The 13718-nt window shown below is 43.0% G+C and overlaps 1 protein-coding gene across 5 annotated transcripts in view; it reads right to left on the bottom strand.

Annotated features, from left to right (window-relative positions):
• The window catches only part of LOC139534241 (Kv channel-interacting protein 4-like), a 251439-nt gene that overhangs the window by 19413 nt on the left and 218308 nt on the right, over positions 1-13718 (bottom strand). For 4 of the 5 annotated variants that reach the window (XM_071333203.1, XM_071333200.1, XM_071333204.1 and 1 more), the window contains exon 2: positions 9738-9862. In XM_071333203.1, the coding sequence (XP_071189304.1) occupies positions 9738-9862 (125 nt within the window). The remainder of the gene's footprint in view (positions 1-9737; positions 9863-13718) is intronic. The other variant, XM_071333201.1, reaches the window with a different exon arrangement.

Raw genomic sequence — 13718 nt, 5'->3', positions numbered from 1 at the left:
AAACGGATGACCGTTGTGAAATAATGATGGGCAAAAAAGGGAAGGCCACTAAATAAATGAAACATGGGACTGAGCAATGTTGAAATAATTCATCAAGTTGAACGGTGTAAAGACTAAAGACTACATAAAGTAGTGGTTGTAGTAGCTTTCCAGGTTGGTCTCGTATGGTTATGAATGAGTATTCATTTACTGAGGCACCACCTGTCGTTGCTACGGTGGCACTGAGGCGCAAAACCCCAAAAACAACAATGAAAAAATTCGATAGAAACAAAATTGACTGAAATGATCGTGTTGCAAACTGAATGAACTTGACACAAACACAATTAACTTAGCACAAACAAAATGCTAATTGGCCACAAAAGGTCACTTAATGATAGTCGACACAAATATTTACAACATTTGTAGAACTTGTACATGCATGCAAAGCTGTATACAACTCCAAGGGAGAGAGTGAAGGGTGATAATTGTGTGGGCCACAGCTGTTGTTTCGATGTTTGTGGGTGAGGACCAACTACATAAACACAGCTGGTAGGTGGCACCCTTAGACTTTAAGAGCAGGGCTGCATGCCTTGTCAAGTAGCAAATCACATTAACACCAGCAGACTTTTGATCAGCACACACGTTTGTGTGTATGAGTGTCAATGTGTTTCCCCACTGAGCTAAAGCCTACCACGAGTATTCAAGTTTCAGGCAATAATTTTCCTCAAATAACATCTAAACCTCCTCAGAACCTTGCACAACAGGCGCAAGATCAAGAGAGGTTTGAGTTGTAAAAGTTTGCACCAAAGTTACCAGTGAGTGCGCTCCAGGCATACTGTAACTTCACACCTCAGTGTCTACTCAATTGTCTCAGATGGTCTCTGATATGACCGAGTCTGCAGAAGAGAGATGGAGGAACAGTTTACCCTGGGTGGGTAGGGTAGTAAGTACCCCGGGACCCACGTGTTTGGGTCCCCAGATGGCTCATGGTTTTGGGGGAACGAGGGGAAAAGCTAGATCTTTGTTGTTTCATAAACCCCTTTTAATATCCTGTGATTAGCTTAGGTCAAGAAGACCCTCGATTTTCCTGTAAAGCAGGCGAGAACACAAAGTTTGAACTAAGTTTGTGTCCAGTTTTTCTTTTGGCTGTTTTGTGACCTGATTCTGTCACAAGTTAAGTGTAAGGGAGCTATGAAGGGTGTTGTGGTGTTAACATCTTACCCCTTTGAGGATTGTCTTATACTGGGTATACAGTCCACCGCTTATTCTGTCTGTATAAGCTTGATCTAGTCCTGGCTTTAAAAGTCCTGTGTTGGGAATTGTAGGTTACACAATGAGGGTGTCAAAGTAATAATTATCACATATACAGTGCCTTCAGAAAGTATTCATACCCCTTGACTTATTACACATTTTATTGTGTTACAGCCTGAATTCAAAATTGATTAAATAGTATATTTTTCTCACCCATCGCCACACAATACCCCATAATGACGAAGTAAAAACATGTTTTAAGATTTTTTTCGCTAATTTAATGAAAATGAAATACAGAAATATCGAATTGACATAAGTATTCACACCCCTGAGTCAATACATTTTAGAATCACCTTTGACAGCGATTACAGCTGTGAGTCTTTCTGGGTAAGTCTCTAAGAGCCTTTGCACACCTGGATTGAACAATATTTCCACATTATTCTTTTAAAAATTCTTCAAGCTGTGTCAAGTTGGTAGTTGATTATTGCCAGACAGCCATTTTCAATTCTTGCCATAGATTAAAGCCGATTTAAGTCAAAACTGTAACTACGCCACTCGGGAGCATTCACTGTCTTCTTGGTAAGCAACTCCAGTGTATATTTGGCCTTGTGCTTAAGGTTATTGTCCTGCTGAAAGGAAAATGTGTCTCCCAGTGTCTGTTGGAAAGCAGACTGAACCAGGTTTTCCTCTAGGATTTTGCCTGTGGTTAGCTCTACTCCTTCTCTTTTTATCCTAAAATACTCCCTAGTCCCTGTCGATGACAAGCATACCCATAACATGATGCAGCCACCACCATGCTTGAAAATATGAAGAGTGGTACATAGTGATGTCTTGTGTTGGATTTGCCCAAACATAACACTTCATATTCAGGACATAAAATGTATTTCTTTGCCACATTTCTTGCAGTTTTACTTCAGTGCGTTAATGAGAAAAAAATTGCACAGCCTTCCTTCTTTCACACTTAGGCTTCCTTCGTTCACTCTGTTCTTTAGGTTAGTATTGTGGAGTAACTACAATGTTGTTGAGCCATCCTCAGTTTCCTCCTATCACAGCCATTACACTCTGTAACTGTTTTTAGTCACCATTGGCTTCATGGTGAAATCCCTGAGCGGTTTCCTTCCTCTCCAGCAACTGAGTTAGGAAAGACGCCTTTATCTTGTAGTGACTGGATGTATTGATACACCATCAAAAATGTAATTAATAACTTCATGCTCAAAGGGATATTCAATGTCAGCTGTTTTTTACCCATCTACCAATAGCTGCCCTTCTTTGCGTAGCACGCGCTCCAGCAGGTATATCTCACTGGTCATCCCCAAAGCCAGCACCTCCTTTGGCCGCCTTTCCTTCCAGTTCTCTGCTGCCAATGACTGGAACGAATTGCAAAAATCGCTGAAGTTGGAGACTTCCTCCCTCACTAACTTTAAGCATCAGCTATCTGAGCAGCTTACCGATCGCTGCAGCTGTACACAGCCCATCCAATCTACCTACCTCATCCTCATATTGTTTTTATTTACTTTTTTGCACACCAGTATTTCTACTTGCACATCATCATCTGCACATCTATCACTCCAGTGTTAATTTGCTAAATTGTAATTACTTCGTCTCTATGGCCTATTTATGCCCTTACCTTTTCACGCCATTTGCACACACTGTATATAGACTTTTTCTATTGTGTTATTGACTCTACGTTTGTTTATTCCATGTGTAACTCTGTGTTGTTGTTTGTGTTGCACTGCTTTGCTTCATCTTCGCTAGGTCGCAGTTGTTAATGAGAACTTGTTCTCAACTGGCCTACCTGGTTAAATAAAGGCGAAATAAATAAAAAGAATAATAATAAAATTGGAAAACCTCCATGGTCTTTGTGGTTGAATATGTGTTTGAAATTCACTGCTCGTCTGAGGGACTTTACAGATAATTGTATGTGTGGGGTACATAGACATTTCAGCTTTTTCTTTTTAAAGAATTTGTAAACATTTCTAGAAACATAATTCCACTTTGACATTATGGGGAATTGTGTGTAGGCCAGTGACACAACATTTAATCCAATTAATTTCAGGCTGTAACAACCAAATATGGAAAAAGTGTGAATACTTTCTGAAGGCACTGTATTTTACAAATGCATAATCATGGATATTGCAGTAATTCTAATATACTATACCTCAGATATTTGTTTGTCAGACAATCTCCATATAAGCTATTACACTAAACAAATATATAAACGCAACATGTAAAGTGTTGGTCCCATGTTTCATGAGCTGAAAATCCCTGAATTTCCATACACACAAAAAAGCTTATTTCTCTAAAATTGTGTCCACAAATTGGTTAAACAACAAGATATCATTTGCCAAGATATCAAGAAGCTGATTAAACAGCACTATCATTACACAGATGCATCTTGTGCTGGGGACAATAAAGGAACACTGTAAAAAAAAATAAAAAATCACAAAACACAATGCCACAGATGTCTCAAGTTTTGAGCGAGCGTGCAATTGGCATGCTGACTGCAGGAATGCCCACCAGAGCTGTTGCCAGATAATTTAATATTAATTCCTCTACCATAAGCCGCCTCCAACATCGTTTAAGAGAATTTGGCATTATGTCCAACCGGCCTCACAACTACATGTATGGCGTTGTGTGGGTGAACGGTTTGCTGATGTCAACGTTGTGAACAGAGTGCCCCATGGTGGCGGTGGGGTTATGGAATGGGCAGGTATAAGCTACGAACAACATACACAATTTGAATGCACAGAGATACCGTGACGAGATCCTGAGGCTCATTGTCGTGCTATTCATCCGCCGCCATCACCTCATGTTTTAGCATGATAATGCACTGCCCCATGGCGCAAGGATCTGTACATAATTCCTGGAAGCTGAAAATATCCCAGTTCTTCCATGGCATGCATACTCCGTGTTGAATCAACTTCAAACCTAATCACTAAACCAATCAAGGTGTCTGTTGTACAGACACAAAGTTCGACGTAGACAATATTTATTTGGAGCCTTTGTTGTTTCGCAAAGCTAGTGCTAATTAAAACAGTGTTTTGTGTTCTTGTCAACCCTCCCATCCCCTCCACACTGCTTGTTCACGCTGCATGAGGCCATATAGAGTACAGTAATTACGCTCAGAATGGTTACAGTACGTTGTGACATTAAACTGCTTCCCTTATTTCAGCCCTATTGTCTGCCAATCAAAATCGTGCAGAGTGGAAATGCAGTGTGTTCACACTATCCTTGAATCCCCAGAGACTGTTGCGAGGTTACAGATGTCAACACTAATTGGACATAGTGACTAAATGGCAAAGTAATGAAGAATGGCTGGGTCCCAAACAAAGAAACGTCCTACCGCTGCCCTTTATACAGTGCAGTGACTCGCCCTAGCACATTTGAGGAGGCCAGATGAAAGAAATGTGTATAGAGATTCAATAATATTGCTTTAATTTATCCAGTCCCTCCAGAGTGATGAAGGCAAGTCGACAAGGGCAGGGAGAATGTGGGACGTTTTCAGTTTGGAATCAAGCCCATTGACTAAAATGTAAGCCACCACCCAAACAATAACATCTTCACTTCAGATCACACAACACGCAACAGATTGCTGCATGTTTTGCTTTTCACTGAGAACATAGAGTTCACACTGCACCTAAAGTTGTTAAGAGCTCGATTTAGAGGAGAGGGTTTGATCAATGCCAGCGAAGACAGGTAAAGTGGTCAAGCCTGCTGAAAGAGACCGCTAAAATGTTTTCTGTATTGATTCCATCAAAACGCAGGGGCTAGAGAACCCGCAAAAACGGCCACTTACATTCCGTGAGGTGAGGTCAAGTTCATCTCGATCACGGTGACATAAATCTCACTGAGACCAGAGAGCTCATCTCAATTTTGGGGAGAATGGAAACCTACTAAAGCCAAATAGAAAAATGTCCAGTGAAAGTTGTCAGCATGTTGGTGGGCTGATATGATTGGTCTGTCAATCAATATCAAAACAGAGTAAAATCTCACAAAATTGTTACTCTATGACAGTGCACTTCTCTACATATGGGTTTGAATGGGTCTGAGATGACTCAATGTATCTGTATTCATTTGATAAACTTGTGAATATGAACTCATCCATGAGAAGAAAATCATAACTAATTTGTGGAATGCAAAACCCAGCCGCACGTGAAATTCATCTCATCTCGTCAAGGTCGGGGAAGGAAGTGTATGTGGAAAATCAAGCTACTGACTGAGAAGTTTTCACAGCGGCATCTCCACTGATGTATTTGAAAGTGTCACAATCTGAGATGGCAATCTGATGCCCCATGCCGATGCCCTGGCTCTGAATTCCTGAGCAGTGTGGAAGAATTGGTCAGACGTGAGGAGATTGGGTTGCTATTGTCAGGAGTCTGGGATGATATCGGCAATGCGAGAAACAACCTTCGTACCGCTTCTGACCATAAAGCCGAGCAGTGTTGGACATATGACCACATCGATCTGAGTAAAGCCCTGTTCGGCCAGCCAAAAGTCTCATTCCGGGCACTACTGATCCGAGAGAAAGCCAAACCCTGGCTGCTCAGAGGGGTTATAAATGTCTTACTCGTTAAGTTTGATGTTCAAAAATACTCTCATTCTACCACCCTCGGACGCTCACCTTGGAGTGATGATTCGCACCCAAGTCCGAGACGTCAATGACACAGGGCCAAAATTGCTCAGAATAGAGACTGTTCCAGATTACATTTGTCTGGCCAGTTTTTTAAAAGCTTTCATGTGTTCGGCCCCTGACACTGGCTGAGGGTGAACCATAGATCAGGATTTTGACCTGAGCGGGTAATAAGTTAAAGAGGTATAGCCTCGACAATGGACAAAAGCTGTGATTTTTCTAAGTTTGAGACACTGTCCTGATTGGAAATGTGCCCAACTACAATAACTGCCTAACTGTAGAGGAGTGATGGGTCTGGCTTCTGCTGAGAGGCCAATATCATTGAACATGCAAGACCAAATGTCCCCTTAAAACAGTCTTAGCGAAAGAGGAGAGAAAACAAAAAGCTCTAGAGGTAGGGGAAGGGGTCTTAAAAATGTTTTGATGGGAGATTCCATAGGGACAAGGTGTCAGGGGACTACATGGTGACAATTAAGAGCCGCCTCAGGCATTAGAGAACTTATCAGCCCTTATTCCAGTCTCCTGTGGTGAAGGGCTAATGGGTAGACTTCCCCTATGCGCATCACAGGGTCTCTGGGTAGTGTCCACCGGGACCAGGGCCACTCGGGATGCGGGTGTCATAGGCCGTGGGCCTACCCATTTGTCACCAGACAATTTGGGTCAAGTTAATTCTGGGTCATCTCATTACAGTTCTTAACAGAGGTGACAAAGACCTTTTTATTGTACACTTGCCGCTCTAAAGAACTTTGTGTGACCTGATTGTTCGTTAGTCATTAGATAGTATATAGAATGCATTTGAGGTGTGACCTAATTGTTCCTTGAGTACTCATCCTTGAGTATTCTCGAGTGAGGTACACTACATGGCCTAAAGTATGTGGACACGTGCTCATCGAACATCTCATTCCAAAATCATGGGCATTAATATGGAGTGGGTCACCCCTTTGGTGCTATAACAGCGTCCACTCTTCTGGGAAGGCTTTCCACTAGATGTTGGAACGTTGCTGCGGGGACTTGCTTCCATTTAGCCACAAAAGCATTAGTGAGGTCGGGCACTGATGTTGGGCGATTAGGCCTGGCTCGCAATTGGACTTCCAATTCATCCCAAAGGTGTTTGATGGGATCGAGGTCAGGGCTCAGTGCAGGCCAGTCAAATTCTTCCACACCAATCTCAGCAAACCATTTCTGGATGGACCTTGCTTTGTGCAAGGGGGAATTGTCATGCTGAAACAGGAAACGTCCATCCCCAAACTAGAATGTCATTGTAGCTGTAGCGTTAAGATTTTCCTAGCCAGAACCAGGAAAAACAGCCCCAGAAAATTATTCCTCCTTCACCAAACTTTACAGTTGGCACTATGCATTAGGGCAGGTAGCGTTCTCCTGGCAACCGCCAAACCCAGTTTTGTCTGTCAGACTGCTAGATGGTGAAGCGTGATTCATCACTCCAGAGAACGCGTTTCCACTGCACCAGTGTCCAATGGTGGCGAGCCAACGCTCTGGATAACATAAAAACAGCTCTGCTAGGGCGAGTAAAATGGTCAGAGTGACAGGTTCTCTCATTTGTGTTAGCTTGTGTGCTTGACTGCTGATGTTAGGTCAGCATGCTCGGATCAACCGTACTCCTCAGCCAGAGCGTCCAGTGTGCTCAATGAGCGCTCCGAGAGCAAAACGCTTTGAATTTACGAACGGACAATCTGACAACGTTCTGAGTATACGAACACCCAGAGCACACTCTGGCACTCCAGATGACATTTATGAACACTCCCATAGTATAAACCAGCCTTTAGTCTTGAAATCTTTGGTTGTTTAATACATGGCCTCACATGTGAATCCTTAAAGAGATGGGTGGGGCTAAAGCTTAAGAGGGTGTGAACGATGCTGAATGGGTGTAGACAAAGAAGAGCTCTCCAGTAGGTGTACCAAAACATTCCAAGGGCCATGTCTCAAAAATGAGGTTACAAGTTTATCAACTTTCAAAGCATAATTACTTTCCCATTGTTCCTCAAATATAGTGTATGATATACCATATACCAAGTCTCTACTTAAATAAACTGTCATAAAAAATACAAAATCTAAATTTGCAACATAAGACGGAATCGAGCCTGGTCGGTCACATACAGTTGAAGTCAGAAGTTTACATACACCTTAGCCAAATACACTTAAACTCACCTTTTCACAATTCCTGACATTTAATCCTAGAAAAATTCCCTGTCTTAGGTCAGTTAGGATCACCACTTTATTTTAAGAATGTGAAACGTCAGAATAATAGTAGAGAGAATGATTTATTTCAGCTTTTATTTCTTTCATCACATTCCCAGTGGGTCAGAAATTTACATACACTCAATTAGTATTTGGTAGCATTGTCTTTAAATGGTTTAACTTGGGTCAAACGTTTTGGGTAGCCTTCCACAAGCTTCCCACAATAAGTTGGGTGAATTTTGGTCCATTCCTGCTGACAGAGCAGGTGTAACTGAGTCAGGTTTGAAGGCCTCCTTGCTCGCACACGCTTTTTCAGTTCTGCCCACACATTTTGATAGGATTGAGGTTAGGGCTTTGTGATGGCCACTCCAATACCTTGACTTTGTTGTCCTTAAGCCATTTTGCCACAACTTGAAGTATGCTTGGGATCATTGTCCATAAGGAAACGCATTTGCGACCAAGCTTTAACTTCCTAACTGATGTCTTGAGATGTTGATTCAATATATCCACATTATTTTCTTTCTTCATGGTGCCATCTATTTTGTGAAGTGCACCAGTCCCTCCTGCAGAAAAGCCCCCCCACAACATGATGCTGAAACCCCCGTGCTTCACGTTTGGGATGGTATTCTTCGGCTTGCAAGCCTCCCCCTTTTTCCTCCAAACATAACGATGGTCATTATGGCCAAACAGTTCCATTTTTGTTTCATCAGACCAGAGGACATTTCCAAAAAGTATGATCTTTGTTCCAATGCGCAGTTGCAAACCGTAGTCTGGCTTTTTTATGGTGGTTTTGGAAGAGTGGCTTCTTCCTTGCTGAGTGGCCTTTCAGGTTATGTTGATATAGGACTCGTTTTACTGTGGATATACATACATATGTAGCTGTTTCCTCCAGCATCTTCACAAGGTCCTTTGCTGTTGTTCTGGGATTTATTAGCACTTTTCGCACCAAATTACGTTCATCTCTAGGAGACACGTCTCCTTCCTGAGCGGTATGACGGCTGCGTGGTCCCATGGTGTTTATACTTGCGTACTATTGTTTGTACAGATGAACGTGGTACCTTCAGGCGTTTGGAAATTGCTCCCAAGTATGAACCAGACTTGTGTATTCTTGGCTGATTTATTTAGATTTTCCCTTGATGTCAAGCAAAGAGGCACTACGTTTGAACGTAGGCCTTGAAATACATCCACAGGTACACCTCCAATTAACTCAAATGATGTCAATTAGCCTATCAGAAGCTTCTAAAGCCATGACCTCATGTTCTGGAATTTTCCAAGCTGTTTAATGGCACAGTCAACTTAGTGTATGTAAACTTCTGACCCACTGGAATTGTGATACAGTGAATTATAAGTGAAATAATCTGTCTGTTGCCAAAACTATAGTTTGTTAACAAGAAATTTGTGGAGTGGTTGAAAAACGAGTTTTAAAGACTCCAACCTAAGTGTATGTAAACATCCCGACTTCAACTGTATGTACAATGTGGACCCAGAGGAAAGCACTTAAAATTATTAATTAAAACACTTGTTTCCAAAGTGGTCCTCAATGGTAAGAACTGTCTAAGAATGGAAACACGAGTCTGACTACATGTATATTTGGAGGAGGACATTTACGGAGAGACAGAAAAGAGACAATGCATGTTCTCTTAATGGCATTTTGGATGCGTGGTTCAACTGGCCCACTTACGTTCTTGAAGCCTCGGTAGAGGATCTGCAGCTCCTTGCGGTTGAAGCGAGTCAGGGCCTCAAGTTGCTCCAGGCCCTCGGGGCGATGGCGGACGGCTGAAAGCTCCAACTCATCCTCCACGCTGTCTGGAGAGGAGGAAGAAGGAGTGAGACGTTCAGAAGCTGAAGACAACTGGCTACATTTCACCCATAAGAGAAAGGAGTGTGTGCTGTCCTTATAAACTCAGCAAAAAAATGTACGTCCCTTTTTCAGGACCCTGTCCTCCAAAGGTAATTCGCAAAAATCCAAACAACTTTACAGATCTTCATTGTAAAGGGTTTAAACACTGTTTCCCATGCATGTTCAATGAACCATAAACAATTAATGAACATGCACCTGTGGAACGGTCGTTAAGACACTAACAGCTTACAGACTGTAGGCAATTAAGGTCACAGTTATGAAAACGTAGGACACTAAAGAGGCCTTTCTACTGACTCTGAAAAACAAAACAAAAAAGATGCCCAGGGTCCCTGCTCATCTGCGTGAACGTGCCTTAGGCATGCTGCCATGAGGCATGAGGAATGTAGATGTGGCCAGGACAATAAATTGCAATGCCCGTACTGTGAGACGCCTAAGACAGTGCTACAGGACGGTCAGCTGAGAGTCCTCGCAGTGGCAGACCACGTGTAACAACACCTGCACAGGATCAGTACATCCAAACATCACAACTGCGGGACAGGTACAGGATGGCAACAACAACTGCCTGAGTTACACCAGGAACGCACAATCTCTCCATCAGTGCTCAGACTGTCCGCAATAGGCTGAGAGAGGCTGGACTGGGGGCTTGTAGGCCTGTTGTAAGGCAGGTCCTCACCAGACATCAGATGCAACAACGTCGACTATGGGCACAAACCCACCATCGCTGGACCAGACAGGACTGGCAAAAAGTGCTCTTTACTGACGAGTCCCGGTTTTGTCTCACCAGGGGTGATGGTCGGATTCACATTTATCGTCGAAGGAATGAGTGTTACACACGAGGCCTGTACTCTGGAGCGGGATCGATTTGGAGGTGGAGGGTCCGTCATGGTCTGGGGCGGTGTGTCACAGCATCATCGGACTAAGCTTGTTGTCATTGCAGGCAATCTCAACGCTGTGTGTTACAGGGAAGACATCCTCTTCCCTCATGTGGTACCCTTCCTGCAGGCTCATCCTGACATGACCCTCCAGCATGACAATGCCACCAGCCATACTGCTCGTTCTGTGCATGATTTCCTGCAAGACAGGAATGTCAGTGTTCTGCCATGGCCAGTGAAGAGCCCGGATCTCAATCCCATTGAGCACGTCTGGGACCTGTTGGATCAGAGGGTGAGGGCTAGGGCCATTCCCCCCAGAAATATCCGGGAACTTGCAAGTCCCTTGGTGGAAGAGTGGGGTAACATCTCACAGCAAGAACTGACAAATCTGGTGCAGTCCATGAGGAGGAGATGCACTGCAGTACTTAATACAGCTGGTGGCCACCAGATACTGACTGTTACTTTTGATTTTGAACCCCCTTTGTTCAGGGTCACATTATTCCATTTCTGTTAGTCACATGTCTGTGGAACTTGTTCAGTTTATGTCTCATTGTTGAGTTTATTTCAGTCAGTTGTGCCACAAAGATCACACAACCCTGAATCACCCTCAAAGCACAGATATTATAAGTGTGTAGTTTATACTACCCATGTTAATCAAATAATTGAGAAGAAACACTAGTTCTCTATCTATTAAACCATCACTTTTTATAGCAGCAGCAGGGTTAATGGGACTACGATTTAAATGTCAAACAGTTCTTCTAAACATGGTAACTCTGGATCCTTAAGTGCTGCGGTTATTATCCAGCCACAGTTACGCAGGGCACGTGTCCAGCAGCCCCCGAACTCCACGGGGCCTCCAACCATATTATATGATTTTTATTTTGAGGGGTTGTGGGCCCCCCAGATAGCATATGATAGCAAAAATATTTATAATTGCAGGAAATGTGCTGTAAAACTGTAAGATTCTCACTCAGCCTCATGGCAAAATGTGTAGAATAACAGGAAATTTGCTTTAAATCTGCAAAATATTCTCATAGCCTCATGACAAAACGTATAGAATATAAATGTTTTCAACACAATTGCAGGAAGTTTGCCATTTACCTAAAACAAAATCTGTTTTCATAAAGGAGGTCGGTGCCGAGGCCCCAAATGCAGTAGTCCGTTTCTGTGGGGAAAGCATACCATGTAGTCCCCACTTAAATGCAGTGGCTTTAATATGACTGTTCTGAACCAACTATCCACCATAGTCAGCCAAAGGAGACTTTAGCCAAAATTAAATGTTGTACAATTACAGCACAGGAGCAAATATACACATTTGTATCACCCCTGTTGCTAATGAAATCCAATTAATATGCCATTCACGCAAAGGACACGAATGGTTTAAAGGCCTACAGACAATTGAATTTCAGCTGCACAGTATCAGTCTCAGGAGAGTAAGAATATAGGCTAGTAGCGTGCCGTCATTGTCAGTTTAGCCATATTCACTTGATGATCATTACAATTTGACATTATTTGACATTAGGCTTAAGGGTCAGCTTCAAGCACACTTCAAAAGCCAACCAATCAAGGAACCTCTTTTCTTTTCACATCCTCCCCTTGTCCCTTCATTAGAAAACCTTACATGGCAAAACGGTTGCCGGTGTCCCAATCTCTCCTATGAAATATCACGGCAGCGACGTAATTAGTGTTAGAGACCTAAGAACACAGCCCCTCTGGCAAAGAGCCTCCTCAAGATGAGGCTGCTGAACCCTGAGAAACACTTTAATGGGCCTGTAATGATGACACCCGCCGTCTCGGCCCTGTCACCGCTAGCGGTTGTCCTCGGAGCTAAGCGCTTGACTCGTTACACCCACACACACCCACACACACACACACACACACACACACACACACACACACACACACACACACACACACACACACACACACACACACACACACACACACACACACACACACACACACACACCTGAGATATGACAGCATCTCGCCAACCCTCATTAGCCTAAAAGACCACGTCTCCTCTCAGTCCTTGATTAACCTGCCAAAATGGAGCTGGGCCCCAAAAGGGTGGGTGTGTATCTACAAGCATGGGATGGGTAAGTGAAGACACACCATTTGTTTCGGAGTCTGAGTTTCCCTACGATGCTGGTGAAAATCCTATGCTCACTCTCCAAAATAATACAATACCTAGTGGTCCTATTCATAAAGCTAACGTAAACATGCTTACCCTTCTCGTGATGCTGAATCAATTACTGCCGTCACTCACACTGTCAAGTCAATGTCCTGTCCACTGAGTGTGTTGGTGCTCCACAAAGTGAGGTAAGACACTGCGTGAGAGGTGATTCATCAAAAGAGTGCAATGGAGTCGGCCTCTGCATGTCGCTGGTTAAATTATTAAAGAAAGTTCTATCCAAAGGCACTATTTGCAATGGCTTATATTTATTCATTTTTGTTTTGTTCCTCAAACTTTTACTTTTTTACACACACAGGGACAGTCACATCAACCAGACAACCCAGGTGAATGATTCACCAGTTTCTACTGACTCATAGTTATGACATCATCATAGTCAGCGTTTCAATTACTGTTTATCCAATGGACAATAAAGTCCCCTCCCCCCCAGGTATATTGCAAACAGGTGGGTTGTAGCATCAGACCTAACCCAGTGCATTGACATCTTCCATATTGACATTTGCATGTCTTTTGCCATGCACCTTCTCTTCACTCTTTGAAGTTTGAATATTATTATATTATTTGAAATGGGAGGGATTAGACTTTGATTTTAGGTCCCACATTTTTGTAGAAGGTAAAGTAGGTATTATGTCTCTTCAAAAATGTTTCCTTGCAATTGGTGCCAGTGGCCAGACACAGAAGACGAGGGCATCAGCGAGCAGACAGAGAAGCAGTGACTGGCCTGCGGTTTCTGTC

The sequence above is a fragment of the Salvelinus alpinus genome, chromosome 11 (assembly GCF_045679555.1).
Source record: "Salvelinus alpinus chromosome 11, SLU_Salpinus.1, whole genome shotgun sequence".
Lineage (NCBI taxonomy): Eukaryota > Metazoa > Chordata > Actinopteri > Salmoniformes > Salmonidae > Salvelinus > Salvelinus alpinus.
Note: the sequence above shows the minus strand (reverse complement) of the source record. Positions and strands in the feature narration are given on the sequence as shown.